The sequence below is a fragment of the Rattus rattus genome, chromosome 7 (assembly GCF_011064425.1).
Source record: "Rattus rattus isolate New Zealand chromosome 7, Rrattus_CSIRO_v1, whole genome shotgun sequence".
Taxonomy (NCBI): Eukaryota; Metazoa; Chordata; class Mammalia; order Rodentia; family Muridae; genus Rattus; species Rattus rattus.
The window spans coordinates 46,183,495-46,204,537 of record NC_046160.1 but is presented as its reverse complement, the minus strand read 5'-3'; the positions used below and the strand labels follow the sequence as shown (position 1 = coordinate 46,204,537).

Here is a 21,043-nt window from a genome sequence, read left to right as displayed (position 1 = left end):
TCCGTTTTACATTATCTTTGACAGTTGTGTTGATGATTTCTATGGAATCTTCTGCTCCTGAGATTCTCTCTTCTATCTCTTGTATTCTGTTGGTGATGCTTGTATCTACGGCTCCTTGTCTCTTCCTTTGTTTTTCTATATCCAAGATTGTCTCCCTTTGTGCTTTCTTTATTGCTTCTATTTCCATTTATAATTCCTTCACCTGTTTGATTGTGTTTTCCTAGAATTCTTTCAGGGATTTTTCTGATTCCTTTCTATAGCCTTCTACTTGTTTATTTATGTTTTCATGCATTTCTCTAAGGGAGTTCTTTATGTCTTTCTTGAAGTCCTCCATCATCATGATCAAATGTGATTTAAAATCAGGATCTTGCTTTTCTAGTATGTTTGGATATTCAGTGTTTGCTTTGGTGGGAGAATTGGGCTCCGATGATGCCATGTATTCTTGATTTCTGTTGCTTGGGTTCCTGTGCTTGCCTTTCGTTATCAGGTTGTCTGTGGTGTTACCTTGTTCTGCTATTTCTGACAGTGGTTAGACCGTCCTATAGGCCTGTGTGTCAGGAGTGCTGTAGACCTGTTTTCCTCTTTTCTTTCAGCCAATTATGGGAACACAGTGTTCTGCTTTCAGACGTGTAGTCTTTCCTGTCTACTGGTCTTCAGCTCTTCCTGTGGGCGTGTGTCCCGAGTCCACTAGGCAGGTCACTTGGAGCAGAAAAGTTGGTCTTAGCTGTGGTCCCAGGCTTGAAGTTGCTCCTAGGCGCCTGCGTTTGAGCTCTCCATGAGGGCGGCAACCAGAATGGCCTGCCCCGCCTTTCCCCGGGTCCCTGTGCACAGGGGTCCCAGATGGCGATAGGTCTTTTCCTCTGGAGTCCGAAATGTGGTTAGAGTGTAGTCTCTTCTGGCTTCCAAGGCGTGTCTGCCCCTCTGAAGGTTTAGTTCTCCCTCCCACGGGATTTGGGTGCAGGGACCTGTTGACAGGGTCCCTTCAGATCTGGGCGGTGTCTGGATTGCAGGGGACCTGCTGCTTGAGTGCCCCTATCTTCCTGTTCCCTGAGGCCCTATACAGTTTCCTCTTGGGCCAGGGATGTGGGCAGCGGTGGGCAGTATTGGTGGTCTCTCCCACCCTGCAGTCTCAGGAGTGCCCACCTGTCTGGGTGGTGAGCTCTCTCTCCCACTGGGTTTGGGAGCAGGGGGCTGTGGTAGGTCTCTGGATTTTTAAAACGTTTGTTTCTGTACTGTAGAAGTCAAAGGCTCTCCTGTGGCCAGTGGGCTGACTATAGCCATATCCTAGTTCTTGGTTCTCTGTGTAAAGAAGCAGAGGAATGATGGGTACTTCTGCAGACATCTTGGCCTCCTGTGATACAGCAATTACATGGTGTCAAATATCTTCTTCAAAACAATATGAGAGATTGTTAAATAAAATCAATGAGCTTGATATCAGCAAGATTAATTAAAAATCAAATATTTTAAACATTAATATAAAGTCTTGGTATATTAAAACTCTTTTATATATAGCATCTTGTCTTTATATAATGGTGATTTGACTTCTTTTCCTGTTTATCTCCTTCACTTGACTTTACTGCTCTAGCTAAAACTTCAAGGGCTATGTTGTAGAGGAGAGGAGAATGAGTATCCATGTCTTGTTCCTCATTCTGGCGGAAATACTGTTTTTCTAGGCCAGCAGGATGCTGACCGTGAGCTTGTGGTACATTGTCTTTGTTATGTTGAGGCTTGTCTCCTGCATCCCTAGACTTGCCAGGACTTTGTTCTCATGGTGGATTATATTTATTGATGTATGAACACTGAGCCATCTTTAGCAGCAGACTTTTTGTAAAGTTAGAAGATTCTCACGGCCTCGGGGATCTAGAGAGGTACTTAGGATCTCCCAGGCAGCAAGAGCTTGAGGGGTGGTCAGTGGGAGTCTCGGATCTCAGCCTTAGAGGGGGATGGATAGGGTTTGTAGCACTCGGATCTCTGCCTGATAAAGTGGAACCGAAGAGGGAGGCTGATGGAAGTCGTGAGATAGCTAGTCTTCAGACAGGTCTTGGGGCTGACCACATGAGCCCAGTGTCCCTACCTAGCAGGGGTTGAGGGAATGCCAGAGGGCAGTGGGAGGTGTGCGATCCACAGGCATGTTGAAGGAGTATGTAAAGACATATTTTTAATCAAGTTTCTAGAGTTACCATCATTTACAGAGAGCATATAAGGCATGGGTCATTTAACAACCACGGGAAGCAATCAACATGCTTGAGACTGTGAGAGTGTTCCCAAGAGAAGGGGCAGCTCTTTCACCACCATGAGTGCAGTGGCAGAGGAGGAAAGGACATGGGTACAGGGAACCCATGTGGTAGGTCAGACATAAGAGACATGCAGAGCCACTGCAACTTATAATCCCATTTGAACACTGGTTCTAAGGAGATTTTCCCACCCTCCACCCCCAGAAAAAGAAAAAAGAAAGAAAGAAAATGTATTAGTTACTTTTCTGTTGCTGTTCTAAAACACCACGGACAAGGCAACTCATAAAAGACAACAATTAATTGGGGCTCACAGTTCCAGAGGCAGAGCAAAGGCATAGCAGTAGGAATAGCTGAGAGCTCACACCCCAGTCCACAAGCAGAACGCTAACTTTTTAAAGCAGAGAGAGCAAACTTTTAAAGGCACAAGTCTTTTGGAACTTCAAAACCTACCCTTGTGACATACTTCCTTCAACAAGGTCACACTTCCTAAATCACCCCCAAACAGCCACCAACTGGGGACCAATTATTTAAATGCCATATATATATGGAGGGCATTTCATTCCAAGCACTTCAGAAAATAAGGGAAATGCATGTACAAATTAGATACTTGATATTAAAATTATAGTCTTTGGTGTGTGTCTTAGTTTGGGTTTCCATTGCTGAGAACAGACACCATGACCAAGGCAACTCTTATAAAGGAAAACATTTAATTGGGGCTGGTTTACAGATTCAGAGGTTCAGTCCATTATAATCAAGGCGGAAGCATGGCAGCATCCAGGCAGATGTGGTGCAGGAGGAGCTGAGAGTTCTACATCTTCATCTGAAGGCTGTTAAGAGAGGACTGACTCTGGCTAGACTTGAGCATATATGTGAGACCTCAAAGCCAACCCCCACAGTGACACATTTCCTCTAACAAGGCTACACCTCCTCCAATAAGGCCACACCTCCTAATAGTGCCACGCCCCATGGGCAAAGCATATGCAAACCACCACAGTGTGACAAACAATGAAATTAAGGTTTCATTTAGAATAGAATATCTTACCACAAGAATCAGCTAATACTTAAAAATAAAAACCTTGCCAGGCATGGTGGCACATGACTTTAATTCCAGGACTTGAGAAGCAGAGACAGGTGGATCTCTGATTTTGAGGCCAGCCGAGTCTACAGAGTGAGTTCCGAGACAGTGAGGGCTGCACAGAGAAACCCTGTCTCAGGAAAAAACAAGCAAAAACAAAACAATGAAAAACTTTAGTTCTCGCCAACTTGCCTGAGGAAATATGCTACCAGACGGATGAGTGACTTAGGTTTTCAATCTGTGAAAAGCCAAGGGAATAAAACCTAGCACAACAGAACAAAAAAAGTCCGTGCAGGAAGATGCCCAGAAAATGACTTCATAGTGATCTAATTCCTTTAGTTTTCTTACACAGGGACAAAAGTACTGGTTCAAATAAGTCATCTGCTCTTCCTGGCTAGCATGCCTCTGAGCAAATGGAACCGAAGGCAGCTTTTCTCTGAAGAACTTAGCAGTACAAACCTCTCTCTTAGACAGAAACTCTCAAGCATAACCTCTCCAGTTCTCTCCAGACATATTTCCTAGGTTGGGACCTAGGTAAAATATTAATGCCTAGGTAAAAGGTTGAGGCCTAGGTTAACAGTTACCTGGCTAGCCTGCCATTATAAGGAAACTTTCTCATGTTTCTGCTGTTCTAAGAAACTTTTTAATGCCAAGGTTGATTTCATATTCTGTTATAGCTTGTGCCCTTGGGAACCAATCACGATAGAAGTGAGTAGAACTGCTTTGTATAGTTACCCACAATAGCTTGGACCTGAGCCAATCACCCAACAGCACTTCCTGCACCTATGCATAAGCTTTTATGGTATTTGCCTCTATAAGCTGCCCCTAGGATGGACCCCAGCATAAGAGAAACACCTGCATCAATATAAGAAACTATTTGGAATAAGACTTCCATTTTGAGTTCCTGAGACCTCTCTAGAAATGGACACACTACTTGGTGGAAAGAGATATATGTATGTGGGTAACTGACATTCTGGTTGGCAAGTTAAGACATGAATGTTAGACAAGTCAAATCCTGGTAGACCAGAGAAGATGTGGATATTAGACAAGGCAAGTTCCCTGCCACAGTTGAATACCCAACCAATGGGGGGCAGGAAAAATGTACAACAAAGACATGCTCCCAGGGAAATCCCCCTATCCCTAAATCCTGATTGGTGAAATAACTTGACACAGATGTTTGTGGACTTTGGGCTTAAAAACCCCAGGTCTTAACTCTGCGTCTTGGTTCAGTTCCGGGATCTGTACCATGGCCCTGGTTGACCAGTCCTGTGGCATTAGCTCGATAAACTATCCCTATCTGACTGAGATCAGAGTTCACATGGTCTGTGAGGCAATTTTTGGACCCCAACAGTTTTGTCTATCTCTGTTTTGCAATCTTTAAGTAAATCCGGATCGGATGTGATGCTGACTGGATAGCCCAGCAGTAGTCACATGACTTCACGCATTCGACCTCAGAGGGCACAGTCCAATAGAGCTTGTGTGAGGCTGTCAGCATTGCCAGGAAGTGAGTATGGCAGCTTCCCCAAGCTCAGGACCTGAGTGAGTCCTCTGAGTTTCCCTGCAGTTCTCAGACACCAGAATGTCCCTGAGGGAGGGAAGCTTGTGAGGAAGCCACTGGCTGGTTCTTCTTATGCAGATGGCTTTGCTCTGAGTCCAGGCAGACTGGTTAAGATGCCCTTTCCCCACAAGCTCAGATGAACCAGGGACAGTCTGGTCCATTTTGCCCTCTTTGCCCATTTGGCCATCCTATGGTTCTATTTTCTGTCCTTGCTCAATGCTGTGGCCATCAACTGCCTGAGATGTGGCCTGAGAGAGACCAATCAAACCATCATATTGCCTCCTTCCAAACTGTCCAAGTCAGCAGCCAAAGAAACTAAAAATAACTGGAAATGCTTTGGCTAGTCTGTCTCAAGGGAGTGAGTCAGCTGAGGCTCCAGGAAAGGAAACATGGAGCCTGACAGTCAAGAAAGGCAGTTGCCTGCTCCCTGAAAGCTGTGTATGACTTTAGCAGAAGAGTAATAAACACGGACCCACCTATACATTCACGACTGTGTGATAATATGCAGACACAGCATGCAGTGGCCAGGAATCTCATATTACAGCAGAACCAAAGTGACATGTGTCTGTAGGTTCACAAACATGTTTCCTGGAAGGGACCTTCTGGAGGACTCATATCTGGACTGAGGTGCTATATGTGGAAAGACAGTGAGGAGGATGTTCTGTTTTGATCACGAGACCACAGGAGGCAGGCTAGGAGTCAAACAGCCCTTCCTGACAAAGCCTTTTCTAGGACAATAGGAGGAAATGTCAGTCTGGAATCTCCCTCAACATGCAGATGAATGGCTGACCAGTTGTTCTTCGTTGTTGTTGTTGTTGTTTTAAAAACCCGTTTTTGGCTTGATGAAATGAGGACTTGGGGTGTACCAGGCAGAACTGGAGAATGAATCATGCTGACAGTGCTAGATGGGGAGCCGTGGTGTGAGCAGAGTTGTGGACAATGGCCTCCTCCGTCCTACGGCAGCTGTGTGCTCTGTACGCCAGGCCCCGCTTCCACCCCGGACACACATTCTTCTTTTTTTCCCCCATTTTTATTAAATTGGGTATTTCTTATTTCCATTTCCCTTTCCTGGTTTCCTGTCCATCAGCCCCCTGATCCTTCCCCTTCTATAAGGGTGTTCCTCTCCCCATCCACCACCATTACCATCCCCCCCACAATCCCCTATATTGGGGGTCCAACCTTGGCAGGACCAAGGGCTTCCCCTTCCACTGGTGCCCAACAAGGCTACTGCCTGCTACCTCTGCAGCCAGAGCAGGGCACACGGTCTACCCTAGTGGGCAGAACCAGGCAGGGGCTGACCCAAGAAACAGTTCCAGCCAATGAGTCTGTCTCTTGGCTTAATGGCCCAGAAATCATCAACTATTCACAATGTCTGTTACATGTACAGATACAGTTTTCCAAAATTTTTTATAATTTTTTTCTGTCCTTTATTTCCAAACCACTTGAGAGGAATGAGGAGTCTCTACCTCCTCCCCTCCCTGTCCCGTCTCCTGCAGTCTCTACACACAAAGGACAAATTTCAGTTGTTTCGTTTGTTGCCTGTCCCCGCCCCACTCCCAAGGTGGGCAAGTAGCCCCAGACGATAGCAAGCCCTGCTCACCCACCACCAGTAATCAGACATTCCTCATTCCGGAAGAGGCCCTGGCATGCCACTTGCAATCGAGTTGTTCTGTTTTGCTTGATACTAAAAGCAATAGTTTTTTTTGATATTTTAGAGAATAAAAGTAACTCAGAAAAATCTAGATTGTTTTTAATACATGTAAATATTATGATATAACCGCCTTAGAGTCATTGTGTGCAAAACGCAGGAAAGGATGTGTTTGCACTAGCCGGTAACTCTGCGGTCTGGAAACCACTCGAGCTGTCTTTCTCAGTTAAGGAATCCTGCTCTTTGCTTCCTGTAGGAAAAACACAGTGGCCTTTCCATCCACAGACGGGCTAGGGTGATGACAGGTTTTATGAGCCTCAGAGGATCGTTCTTGGACATCTTGTGCTGAGCCTTGTTCCCTAAGCACAGCAGATAACACTGCTAACACAGGGGCAGATAGCCTTAGTCCCAGGGGTGAAGTCCTGCATCAGTGCCTGGGAAGCGGTACATACAGAACAGCGGTTCTCAAGCAGGTGTCGCAGCAAGTCCTCCCCACTGTCATATTCTGGCATGCATCAGAACTTCAGGAGTAAATGTGTGTGGTTCAGAGAAACCCACAGGTAATCTGATCATCCCCTTCCACCTATCAGTGAGAGACTAATATACTGAGACCCCACACAAGGGCAGAAAATGAACGTGCGAAGCATGAGAACCTAGAAGAACGGTGAAGATCAGGTGCTGTTTCTCAGAACACATCTTTTCCTGCATTAACTACCCTCTGACATTTCCGAGCATGGCTCATCTGAGAAGAGAGAGCATTGTCTGTCTAAGCTTTATTTTCCCCAAGGCTTGGTAAATAAGCCACAAAGCCTGGTGTTGGAATGCTCCGTTCCTTTTGGGCGCCACACTTTGCTGGCACACTGCTCTGGGGATGAGTTACGTCAGCAACCCCCGGACACATGAGCTTTTTGACCACAGGAAAAGTACAGCTATGACTGCCGCCAAGAGTTCCTTTAAAGATGTTTCCAACTCTGTTTCGGATGTGGCTTTCGTAAATGGCAAATAGATTTTTAAGATTTGTAATGGGTTTAGGATAATATGGTCCACATTACATATATTAAATCTGTGATTAATCTTGCTTATTTGGCTAATTGTTCCACTTGCTTTTCTTTCTCATTTGTTTTTAAAAAACATATATACATTTGGCCCTTTTCCTGTTAGTCTGAAAGCAATATGCTTATTTCCATGTCTACCTGGTCAATATGTACTTGTTCTTTATGTTCTAAACTGGACCAGTAGCTTTGGCCGCGCTTCCTGAGAACTGAAGCACTTCAGAATACCTCTAACCCTTCCTACTTTGCTTCTGATTTATGCTAGTTTATTTAAATTCAGGACACACTGCTATTCACTATTGTTTGACATAGTGTCTGCTGGGTTTAGGGTGTGCTCTCACTGCCCTCCCCTCCTCTCCCTGCTCCCTTAGAATTTTCTGAAATGGTGGCATGCAGAATTTCAGCTTTTGGCGTTGAAACAGAACTCAGTTTATCCTTATTCTTGAAACTGTTTTAGTGGGAACAAGGGTTATCTAAAGAATGACTTCCCTCTCAATGGCACTTACTGCATCTGCTGAGGGAGTCAAGATCTCGTTCCTTAGAACATACTTTGTCTTGGCTTTCCCCAACATTTCTATGAGCAGGTATATGAAATAAAGAGTTTCTACATTTCTGCATGCTAATCATTGTTTTACTCAGATCTGTGCACCCCATCCTGTGCCCTTCAAAGACAGCCTCTGCCCTTCCAGGCGCCCACTTTCACTTGTCTGGATGTAACTTTATTTTGCTGAAGATTTTTGAGATTTAACCTTTCCCAAGTTCAGATGAATCCTGAAGCCTTGTGAAAAACAAGGTATGGACTTTCAAGGCACGACCTCGCTCTGTATCCCATGCTGGCCCACTTTGTGATTCTACCTCAACCTTCACTAAGACATTTTCCCAGATGTATACAATGTACTTTTGATCCTGTTCAGCCATTACTATCCTCCTCCTGTTGGTCCCACTCCGCATCGTGTTGTATGTAAACAGCCTTCCCTCTGCATTCACACCTTAAAAAAGATTCTGTAAATGAGAAAGAACTTTCCTTATCTGTCCAAGCTGGATCTATCTTACTTCTCATAACACTTTCCGGTTACATCCATCTTCCTGCTTGATGCCTGTTGAGCTTTATGGCTGAATCACAAGCCACAGTGTATGCATACATACCACACCTGTTGTGACAGAACACCCAAGGTCATTCCATAACTGAGCTACTGTAAACTGTGCAGCAATAAACAGAAGTGTGCGAGTACCTTTTAATAAAGATGGTGACTTTGATTATATACCTGACTGGTATATAAAATAAAAAATCATGTGTAAAACTCCCACACTGCCTTGCACAGTGGCAGCATTAACTTATATTTCCTCCATCAGACTCCCCTCTCTCTGCCTCTCCCCCAGCCATCTGTTAATGAATCTTTGATAGTAACCATTCTTACTGGGATGAGACAGACTCTCACCGTGGCTCCATTTTGTATTTCCCCGATGGCTGAGAACCCTGACCTTCCCCCCATGCATTTACTTACTGGCGATTTCCACTTCTTTTGAAACGTCTGTTCAGTTCTTACTCTGGGAAGTTATGTTCTTGTTTATTATGTGAGCTCTTTGTATATTCTGGATACAACTCCTGTTAAGTGAATATCAGAGAGCTCCCGTCTGTGGGTCCCGTGCAACCCACGCTTTCTCTTGAGCTCTCAAGCCCTACTTAATGGCTGTGCCCACATCGTCTAGTGTTCCATTTCTACTCTCTCATGGAGGCCTTCACTAGTTTATTTCTACACAGGATGGGAAATATCATCCCAATTTCATTTTTCTACACTTGGGCATCCCATCCCCCAGTGCAATTTGTTGAAGGGAGGCTGTCTTTTCTTCACTGTAGAATCAAGTACTGCATGGATTTATTTCTGGACTTTCAACTTTGTCCCATTAATCTGCTGTGTCAGTATGTCTGCCTGTGTATGTATGTCTTCCTGTATGTATGGTTTGTGTATGTGTGTGTGTGTGTGTATGTATGTATGTATGTATGTATGTATGGTTTGTGTATGTGCCATCCTATTTTTTGCTGAAGTCTTAAGTTTTTAAAGTTTATCTTTTACTCTTCTTCCTGTTTCTAGAACATTCTTAAAACCAATGTTGGGTCTTTTTCAGTTCGTTTGCTTTTTAAAAAAACTTCTAAATTCCACTTCTTCCTAAGCTGAACAATTCCTTCAGATCCACGCTCCAAGTCATCGGTCTCTTCTGTAGCATCTGCATTTGAAAATTCTCCTTCTATCAACCCTCTTTTCAAATATTACATCACTTAAAATCTCATTCCTGGCATGTTTCTTTTTTTTTTTTTTTTTTTTTTTTTTTTAATTTTAAACAACATACCAGTCTGTCATAACTGTGTCTGAGGCTCCTGCTCTTTTGGTCATGGTGTTTTGAGCCTACTCTGTGAGCTCCTTATATTTTTTAGAACATTACTTTTACAACTCATGAGGTTATGCTTTTATTTCTACCATCACATAAGGGATTCTGCCCATCTAGTTCAGCCTGTGTTCCTAGACTGGTGTTCTCAAATGTGATTTGGACATTTGGACTCCAATGGCAGCTTAAGCTTATCCATCCATCCATCATCCATCCATCATCCATCCATCCATCCATCATCCATCCATCCATCCATCCATCCATCCATCCATCCATCCATCCATCCATATTCTCTGAGAATAAGCAGCTTTCCTTGGAGTGCCTCAGGGGCTGAAGGGTCTACTGGCTCATCTTCATCCTGAAGAGTAGGGGGCCTGCTTTAAAGCAGTATCATCTCTGTCTATCATATCCATCCTGGCCCTCAAGACTGAGTTCACAGTCCCCATTTTGGTGAACATCCCTAGGCAAAAGTGCCTTTGTTGTTGGATAACCTTTCACCCATACTTAGATTTTACCTGGTAATTTTCTTCCAGTTGAGTACTCAGAAAATCATGCAAAGCTTGGTGCAGCTTACTTACCTGCAGACAGGCCAGGTGAGTCTTCCTACCTTTGGGCAGACTTCTTTCCTTTCTGAAAGGGTTTCACTGGGTAGCCTTCCTGCTTCGCCTTTCTAGTGCTGAGACTCTAATGCACACTTCTGCTTCTGGATTTCGTTTTCAACTCTTGAGCGTGAGTTCCACCCTTAATGGCTATGACCTGAGGTACGCTGTCAGTGAAATCAGGAAATCTCAGAGTCTGTAAATTGTGTTTATTCACAAATAGGATTTTTTTATGAGAGTCCACAGCTTTCATCAAACCCCCACAGCTTTCATCAAACCCCAAGCTTGTGGCTTGAGAGAAGTTAAGACCTGCCGACATAATTCGAGTCTTAGTCTTCACCGGTATGCTCATGAAGCAACCATTTCAGGAGCTTAAGAATCTCTAACTGTGCCTGGGGCTTCTGACTATCCGGACTGGCTGGTTATCCAGGTGATGTCACAGGCACCTGCAAGCTTACTCAGTGCTTTCTGAGTGCTGAGGATTTGGGTCCCTAGGTTTGTTCAACAAGCCCTTTTACCTACTATCTTTTTACCTATCTCCCAAGGTAGCACTTTGGCATGGCTGTACTGACTTCCTTTCTCTTTAGTTGACGCTGAACAGTATCCTTTGCTTGCTTATGTCCTGCAGTCAACCTTCAAGGGTTCACCTCACAGGCCCTTCTTCATTGGCTTGATATTCCTTTTCTAGAAATGTAGATTAGTGGATTGTCTCACCTTTTTGGTAGCATGAAAACAATGGTGACTACTACCTAATGAATGGGTTCCAGTAAGACTATCTACAAACCAGATGGTGGGCTGGACTTGGCCGCAGTGGAGCTGGGTGTTGGCAACTAGAGCGGTCTCCTCCTGTGCGCCCCCAGTGTACACCCACACACCCACACACACACACACCCACACACACACACACACACACACACACACACACACACACACACACACACACAGTACACATGCCTGGAGGCCCTTCTGTATCCAGATACCTATTTATTCTCTGCATTTAAATGTCCCAAGTACCCTTAAGCCTGTTATTATCCTGGCGCTCTCAGTAGACAGGACTGCCATCCAGAACTGCTGAAGGCGGAAAACGGGAGCCATCACCACGCACGCCCTCCTCCCTCATCCTCCGACTCTTTGGAGATAGATAACCTGGAAGAGGTAGGTCTGAAAATGGCATTTGACACACACAGTCAAATTTAACATTTCACTAACAGAACTAAACTTTATTTCCATGTTTGTTACATGTTTGTCTTGGATGCTGAGTACATATTAGAATTGACGTAACATACAACCTGGGAGAAAGTCTGATATTCTCCACTGAATGAGTTAAAAAGGAATGTAAAACTACAAAATACTAGTTTACGTGTGAGTTCTAAGGTATGATTAATACAACAACAAACATCTTGCTATTTTTCTCTAATTTTCCGAGGTGGATTTCACTATAAAAGCTTTTTTCATTTCAAGAAAGAAAGGGCTACTCATAAAAAATCTTTAAATATAGGGTACAAATTAGTCTCAACACAAAATTCTACTGCCTACTTAAAAGTTATGAATTGAGGGGACTAATGTCAACTGCAAATCTAGTGTCTGAAAGGTTAGTCTAATCTAAGGATGACACGCAAATACAACTCCATTTGCCATTTATGTTAACCACTTGGTACTCAGAACGGGGTGGCCAGACACTGCTTAGTGACAGAGATCCAACATGAATCTGTTCCAAGGGGACCAGAGCCAAGAGGGATGACTCATTCTATCTCTGGACCCACACTGTACACAAACGGAAACTACTAGTTTACACTACATGTTTCAAGACAAAATTGGCATGTGTAGCTGGTGGAATTCACGTAACACGTGACACCAATGAGTTTTGTGTAGTACTCTACGAGCCTTTGTGAAGCAGTACCTGTCCTTTCTGGGAGGAGACACAAGGGTCTATAGCTCAGGCTGGTTTTGAACGTAACCTCCTGTGTATATACTCTCAAGTACTGACTACGCTTACACGCACTCAGGACAGGTCTTTGCAGTACTACTATTCTTAGGTACATTTACTTTTGAGCCAGGTAGTATGGGATAGCCTAAAATTTGCTGTGTACTCAAGGATGATGTTGGTTTTTGATCTTTCTGTGTCCCCTCATTTCTGGGATTATAGGCATGTAGTACACCATGACAACACTACTCAAGTTCCAATTTTTTTAAACTCAGCTTAAATATGTTTTTTTCCATGTATTACAGAATTAAGTAGTTACTATAAATGGGTAATGCTTACTGTTCTAAGCTTTAGGATCACCTGCAAACCTCTCTAATTCACCTCATGTTTCCTCAGGAAATTGTTTTACATGATTTATGGCTTTTAATATTCTATCTTAATGGCAAGTTGTTAAAACTTTTCTAAATTCAGTGTTCTAGTATCAGATTCTTAAATGAGAAAGAACAAGAGAAACTCCATAAAATTCAACTTCCTCCCTTCCCAGAAAAACCAACATCTGTCTTAAAATGCCAAAGCACGTTCCTTTTCTTAGAACACGGGCTAGTGAGCTCTCTGTGACTGTGTTTCGTGAACATTCCAGGCTCTGAGGACTATTCGGTCTCTATTGCAACTACTCAATTTCTGCCACTGAAGTGAGAAGCAGCCTTAGACAGTGTGTAACTAAAAATGAAGAAGCAGTGTGAAGTCGGCCTGCAGGAGAGGCTGGCCAACCCTGGCTTAGAACTGTGTAGTGTCACCTACAAGTGACCAAGGAGTCACCTCAGAGACTTGTGTCTTGCTGAGTGCAATGGCTGACTCGGGACCTAGCAGTAAATCAGTATAAGCACCCTGAGGACGAGTGCTTTAGCTAAGTCTCTGCACTGAGAAAGATTCCTCCTCTCAGAATCATGCTCTCCACTGGGGAAGACAACATCGAGAACTTGCTTTAGTTACCGAGGGTTCAATCTAAAATTAATAAATGATGTCCGTACAGTTTAATATCCAATTTAATTTTTTAAAAAACTTAATGAAAATATAACAGAATCAAAACATTTAAAATAAGTACACTCACTACCCACTCCAGCAGTTCATTTAAGTCATACCAACTATAGAATATGAAAAATAAATTCAGAAGTGTAATTACTTTAAAATACACTGCTTCCACTTTCAATATTTTACATTTATGTATATATTCTATAGTGGAAGCAGAAATTCTCTCTAAAAACATTATCTTCTTAAAATCTTGAGGTGCATATTAGAGCCACAGGCAATATCCGACATATAAAATCGCAGAACAGGCCTTCGGGATTTGGCATCACTGGTACAATACAATGACCAGGCTACAGAACTGTACAATGCCTAAACATCGCGGAAGAACCATTATTCTCTTCAGTGGACAATGATTACTGCATATTCTACAAGGGCAGTGATGTTAGTAATTCTGTTGGGTATATGTCCTGACATAATTTCCAAATGTACAACAACACAAACAACTCTGTTAAGGCCATGTTTTATTTGCTGATTAATGGACAAAAGGCAATGTAATTTATTTCAAGTATTTTCTTGAAAGTCTGTGCTCATAAAAATCATGAAAAGTTGGAAACAGACTGTTAAATCACGGAAACTTTAAATATATCTTACACAATCTCGTTTGTACAAAAATACAAGTTAAATATAAACATAAAGCAGGCATGGTAATTTATGCAAATCTGTTTTATGTGATCATAGTTATATAGAAAAGTTTCTTGGTTCTGTTACTTGTGAAAAGATCAACACCGGATTGAGTTACTATCTATTAGCAAAGGCCCTAAGAAGCTTACTTAGCATTAATCTTGTACATGGTTATAAGTGTTTTCTAATTTGAGATCATCTAAACACTGGGAAAAATAAAAAGGGCAGTATGTCCATAAACCAACAAATAACCTGGCTGCAGTGTATCATAAACAAACCCACACATCTGTACAATGACTGTTAGTACACACGCACAGGCGCACACATACGCGCACGTATGTACACACACACTGCACACACAACCACCCGCTCACACAAAGCCTAGTGAGGCGCCACGTCCTGCTCCATGTTCAGCTGTGCATTTTTTCTGACTTCGTCAAATGAGTAGCTTTTTGTCACCTTCCCATTCTTGAAAACCGTATGGAGAAGATCCTGCAGAATGTAAATTTTGTTATTAAAAAGACCTCATCTACTAAATATTCGAATCATGCTTTGACCAATTTACTTAAGAGGTCAAATACACAAAGCTGTCGGGGTGTCAGCTTATACAGTGACATTATAATAAACACTCTTACACTGGTTTGCTTAAAGAGAGAAGCAAAACACCAGATGCCTATCTTTTCTACTGCTGAGGAAACAAACACGTTTGCTGGGAGAACTGCAAGAGTCCTGGTAACTATTACTCGGGGCCTGGCCAAGAGCCTCACTTTTGCTTACACCTGTCAATCTAAAGTTTAATAAATTGTTAGCCATTACATTTTGGCCTTAAAAACGGATAAAATCTAAAAACCCAACCCAAAACAGAAACACAGGTGTTGATTTTGGTCTCCTTTATAGTGCCCGAGTCACATAAAGACTGTAATTAGAGTCACAGGCAACTATCAACAGAGGGGGAGGACTCACTTCCCTAAGGCCCTGTACAGTCTAGCTTCTATAGGAAAATTCCACTTTAATTCATCTTAATTTTCTTCTAGTACACACGATGTTAGCTGGCATCTTGTGTGCTCCGAATTAGTGTTCTAGATGTAGCATTTTCTTTTCTAAGTTTCAATATAAACTACCGGAAAATCCTGGGTCTATGTGCTAACCAAACGTGTAGCCGAGCACAGAGGCGAGGTCAAGCTTGTGACTGGACACTGTCAATCACTGCTTCCTCAGTCTCAACTGGCTTTGCTTCATTTGAGATGATCCAGTACAGCAGAGCCTTGGTAGCTCCAACTGCTTTGGGAAATGAAGAACCGCTGGTGGGTTATACGAAGAGATTTAATTCTAAAAGCCTGTATACCAGTTCACATGGTCCTCATAGGATTATTTTATCCCAGCCCCCCCAAATCTTAAAAGACAGAATGAAATAAAAGTAACTGTTGTAAGCAGTCAGATTTGCACAGTATTAAAGCATCATATTAGCAGTAAATGTGTACTTGTGAGTTTTTCCTCTCAAACTGAAGCCCTTCCTCTCATCTATTGGCTTAGAGATCAGTGAAGTGAATCTATGCTGAAAACCGTCCGATCACATGGCCTACGTCAGCACACACTGCATGCTCTTCCCAGCGGGGTTACCCAGAATCAGAAAGCTCAGTTGTGTAATCTGAGTGACCCACTCCATTTCTATGATGCTAAGACAATTTGCTTTCTCGCTTTCCTTCAAAATGTCTGGAATTTGGCTAGTTTGTCTATTATGAAATTACAATGTTTTACTGTAATACAGATAGTTATGTGAAGTCCAAAGGCAACATCTAATATCATTCTTTGCTTCTCCAGAATTTAGTCACTGCTGACAGTAAGATTAAGATCAAATACACAGAAGTCCATTAAAGGCCATCACTATCTATCATGCTGGTCACTGGGGGAAAAACTCTTAAACAGTTTGAAAGAATTACACAAAAACCCCTTTTCTTAATTCGTAAAGCCAGCTCACTGGTTTACAAACCCCAGTAAACCGATACTCACATGGCCATATTCTTCAAGGTCTCCTTTTCCTTCTTCAAGGGTGACAAAGGTCCCTGCTGGTGTCCTATGTAAAGACAGCCGGCCCTTTTTCGACCTTTTGTTGGGATCAGCAACTGGGTCCTTAAAGACATTAACCTGAGAAACCCAAGTTAAGAGAAAAATGATCAATCATCTCCCACTGAGTATCTCTAAAGACATGTATACAGCTCAATGCCAGAGCTCTCGCCTGCACACTTAAGGCCTTAGGTTGGACCACTGGCTAGACAAGTGCTTTTTGGTTTTAAAGTGTACTATATATACAAGTTTTAAGTCTGTAGTGTTGAATGTGTAACTACGTCAGTCTGCAACTGGCTTTGAGAAACAACTCATCAGCCTGTCTCCTTCAAGAGTCATGCTGGGGAAACCCAAATCCTCGCTGTCTTTTATAGTACAATTTAGAGAAATTGATGGAGTTGCCCTTACCTAACAAACGTGTTTACAAACTAGAGAGAACTAGGGTGTTTAAGATAAAGACACTCTTGTTGTATAACCTTCCTCCTTCATTACTTCTTACCTTTATCTCAGTAAGAGGCTCAGAGGGCGGGAGCTGGCCTAACATGAATGAGGCAATGTACACCAGCAGTGGACGAGCAAGAAGACAGACAGGACGCTCCAAACGAAGGTGGACACAGCACACAGGGCCTCTTCAGGGTTTATTTATAATTACTGTTTACGTGTGTAAAGGTGGTCAGAGCACAACTCTGGAGCTGGTTTTCTCTTCCACCTCTAGGTGGGTTCTGGGAATTGAACTTGTATGGGAGGAAGAGCCTTTGTCTGCTGAGCCATGGATTCTGCTCTGTTCCTCAGGGCTCTTACTTTCCCTAACCCCCACTCTACAGACTCCTCACTCAGCCTCTAAGAGGCAAAGAAGGATGAAAGGGGAGGCTGCCCTGCTACACTACGGCCACTAAACATGACCCTTGGAACAGGGTCTTGACAGGGACATACTTGATCGTCTTAGTACGTCATGGCCAGGTGAGCTGACCATCTTAATCTTAGCCAAATAGAAGGAACTTCTTCATACAAAGGCACGCACAATACACTGAACACCCTTTCCTTGAAATGGTTCAGTTTAGTGGCTCCTATGTCTATCTCTTGATACTAGCTGACACCTTTCTTCTGTTTCTAAGATAGGTAGCGAGAGCCCAGCAGCACACTGCCCTCTGACTTCGGCACTCACGTCCTCTTCCTAGATACACGAAAGAAAGGAGAAGAAAAGCTGAAGGACCTACCCCAAGGCCATTGGTTACAACATAGCTGCACTTGAAGGAGCAATTCAAGAGGTCTCTGGTTAACTTCTGGAGCAAAGCACCACCAGAGCCGAAGGAGACGTTCTCAATACTCCACTTTTTCTGTTTCATTCCCTCGACAATCTACAAGATCAAAAACAAAGACGATGGAGGTTATTTTCAAAGGATAATATTCTGAAACTACTACAGCTGTTTTGTATCATTCAATACTTAAAACTTAGAGGCCTAGGCAGATAATAGAACACGTTTTCTTTCTAAAATCCCAGTCAAGATGAGAAAAGCAGGGTGAATGGAAGGAGGGATTTCACCTGTAGTAGCCACTGTGGTTGGGATGCGGGAGTGAAGAGGCCTAACACTTAAGGATTTGTAAGCTCTCTTTCCTGGCCACCTCAAAAATCACTGCCCAATGCCGTAAACAAGGCCAAAATATTTGCCCCAAATTACCACACACTAGGGATTTGTAATCATCACAGATGAGTCAGTGCACTGTGTCACTATGTGTGACCATCAGAAGCCACAGGTAAGTTTGAAGGCTCAAACTTATCTTTTCTCTTGATTTTCAACATTGTAAAAGGAATGGAAATACCACATAGCATTACGTGTTACTAACAGAACACCAAGAAGCGCAATCATTTTTAAAATTTCAACCATCTATTTTTTTTGTGTGGGTGCTTTTAAACTGATTTTACCTTAATTCTTACGGGAAAACAAACAGTTTATTTTACTAAAGTGGTGATTCCTTTAGCTTTTATACAAGTTAGGTCTATGTCTATTGATTACTGCATGCTGTGGAAGGCATGGAGATCGTCCTGCTCACAGATAAGCAGTAAGGGAACCAGGCACGCAAGCACACAGGGCTGTCTCTTCAAGGGAGCGAGTACATCCGCTGATTTCTGCCCAGAAGGCTGGGAGCAGAAGGTTCATAGCCTAGTGACCTCTGCACTTCCTGAAGGGCTAAGACCACACCGGATCCTTCCCCAGACTGGTATAAACTCAACAATCTACAGCACTGAGGAAAACCTACAGATCCCATCTTTATGGAAGAGGTCACAGGGGCTTTACAGAGAGTCTTAAGCTTTATTGTACACACAAGATTGAGTTAGTATCACCAGAAAAAATTCCCCCAAATTGTGTTGTATTTAAATAAGGCCTAAAATACTCAGAGTCAGACTCTGAATCAACAACTCCTGAGTTGTATTGAACTGAACTTGCTTCTTGTCTCCTGAGTTACTGTAAGCTGTGGTGGTCACAAATTCTACCCTACTCCCCCCACCCCTAAACCCAAAGGTATCCAAGGCCCCGAAACACAGAGTTTTCACTGAGATGACTGTGAAAGAAGTGAATTTCAATACAAAAGAAATGCAAGTACAAGAGAAAAGGGAGAAGACTGTTTTCCGCAGAGGCAGGAGGAGAGTAAATGGCTTCACTCACCACCCTGTGTACAGACCTGAAAAGGAGAACTTAATTTCACATCACTGTATGCCAGCTAAAGTTTCTCCACTCAAAGTTATAAAAAGTCAAAATACACCCACAAAGAAATCAGAAGGAAAAAAAAAAAAATCAAAGGGAGTAAATGGGAAAATTATTGCTCTTATTTCATTGCCCATTTTCGTATTTCATACAGAACTTCCATACATATTTATTTACTATTTAGGCTGGCTCAGGAGCCCTTAGGATTTAGTTATGTTAATATCATTCACACGAGTTTGGCTCCAGTGTGTACGCGCTTTTCACATGTTAGGTATTTATGTATGTTCTTAGCATTTATATCAAAGTTGTAATTCCGCACAGGACCCAGGGAATTGCTTGCAATGGGTAGGTCTTCACACCTTAATCAATGTGATCAAAATACCACCCCACCAGCTCATACACCAACCTGATCTGATAATCCCTCCTTGGGACTCTGTTCCCAAGTGAACCTAGCTGGGCTCTGTCATTCTACCAATGAGCACCGATTCTCATACACACTCTGGGCTCTTCAAACCTAAGCCTGCCTTTCTTCCTGTTTAGAATCCTGTCAGAAGGGAGCTAGTGAGGCCTGGAGAAACGCTTTGGCTGCCATTTCAGCATTTTAAGCTATTATTTCTAAACTAAGTACTACACCAAAAGTACTTACCATCATAAATACTTTAAATAAGACTCACAATTGCATTTAAATCTTAATGGGCTGTTTATGAATATAAAAGAGCTGTCTCAGGAATGTGAACTTTCTTATTGAGACCTACCTCCTGTAGAGTATTGATATCCACTCCGTCTCCTTGAATGACTCTAAGGTAAGGTGGCAGCAACTTGTAGCCTTTGGAGTTCTCAGAGACAGGGAACTTCTTGCCTAATATATCTAAGACCTGTGTGAGACAATCACATGCCATAAGTAACTAAAACTGGGGCGCGCTACTGGTTGCTCCCTGAGCTAAAAAAGAATTTTTCCTTGTTAAACAATTTTGAGAAGTAAAAAATTCAATTACATAGTCTTAAACCACATATAAAATTATAAAAAGTTTGTTTCCAATACCTTTTAACCATATTAGAAACAGGTGTGCTCTCTCCTAGTTCAGTTAATTTATGTCCTTGAAGTCGCACCAAACGTGCTTGCTTTCCTTTACATCTTTCAAATGACCAGATTCAAGAAAAAAAAATCCATACTATGAAACCGACGCATATTTAAAGAAGAATGTAGGACCTATTCTGCTCGGTGTATGTGTCTGACACTTGGTCACAATGCTGAGAGAAATGCAACCGTCACATTAAGAAGGATCAAAGTGTATATAACATGTAGTTGCCCAAGGCTTCGGCTCCCAGTGCTAACCTATGTATTACTCCAGCCACTCTGTCCAACACTGCTGCTGAGATGGCACAGCAGCCCAAATGCGACAGAGTTTAACTTGTTCAGGAAAACGTGGTCAGACACAACCCTTAAGACGATAACTCCTCCAAGATCCCAATGAAAAAGTCCATGTGAATGGCTTTCTTTATTCTCAGAACTATCATCACAGAGATGTTTGTCAACAGTGAAACACTTCAGGCCAAGGTATTGAGATGGGGCTGTTTACAGAATAAAAAAGACGTCCTGTAATCTATGTTCCCACTTCCTACAAGTGAACAGTGAGCTGGGCAGTCTCACTGGATGCTAGGACTCCATTTCCATGTTTCTCAACCTTGGCAGAGCAGGTCATTTCCTCCTTTACAACCAACAGGGTTTGTTTTTGATAAGATTGAAGCAAACACTGGTGCAAAGCAGCACACAGCAGTTCTCTAGTAGAAGGCATCAATGAACTCCTGCTGTGACAAATACTTGTAAAAAAGGCAAATCAGGCCCTGAACACCAAAAAGGCCTTCCTCTGCTTATTAAGAAGTGGTGTTATCTCCAGTCAGACATGACTTGAAAAGCAAGTTTGGATTATCTGTATTCCTTATTACCCTGAACACGTGCTTCTATCCTAACTACCTCAAAGCTGTAACAATGACTTCTAAGAAATGGACCAAGCCTCGAGTAGTCTGAAGGCACATAAGGAGCATTAAGCAGTCCTCAGCTGTCTACGTGACAATACATAAATAAGCC

General features: G+C 42.7%; 1 protein-coding gene across 1 annotated transcript in view; it reads right to left on the bottom strand.

Annotated features, from left to right (window-relative positions):
• Positions 1-11,743: 11,743 nt before the first annotated feature.
• Positions 11,744-21,043, bottom strand: part of Nampt (nicotinamide phosphoribosyltransferase) — a 38,129-nt gene continuing 28,829 nt past the window's right edge. The window contains exons 8-11 of the mRNA XM_032907624.1: positions 19,710-19,829; positions 17,467-17,607; positions 16,196-16,330; positions 11,744-14,677 (exon numbers count right to left, since the gene is read on the bottom strand). Coding sequence (XP_032763515.1) covers positions 14,567-14,677; positions 16,196-16,330; positions 17,467-17,607; positions 19,710-19,829 — 507 coding nt within the window. The 3' untranslated portion in view covers positions 11,744-14,566. The remainder of the gene's footprint in view (positions 14,678-16,195; positions 16,331-17,466; positions 17,608-19,709; positions 19,830-21,043) is intronic.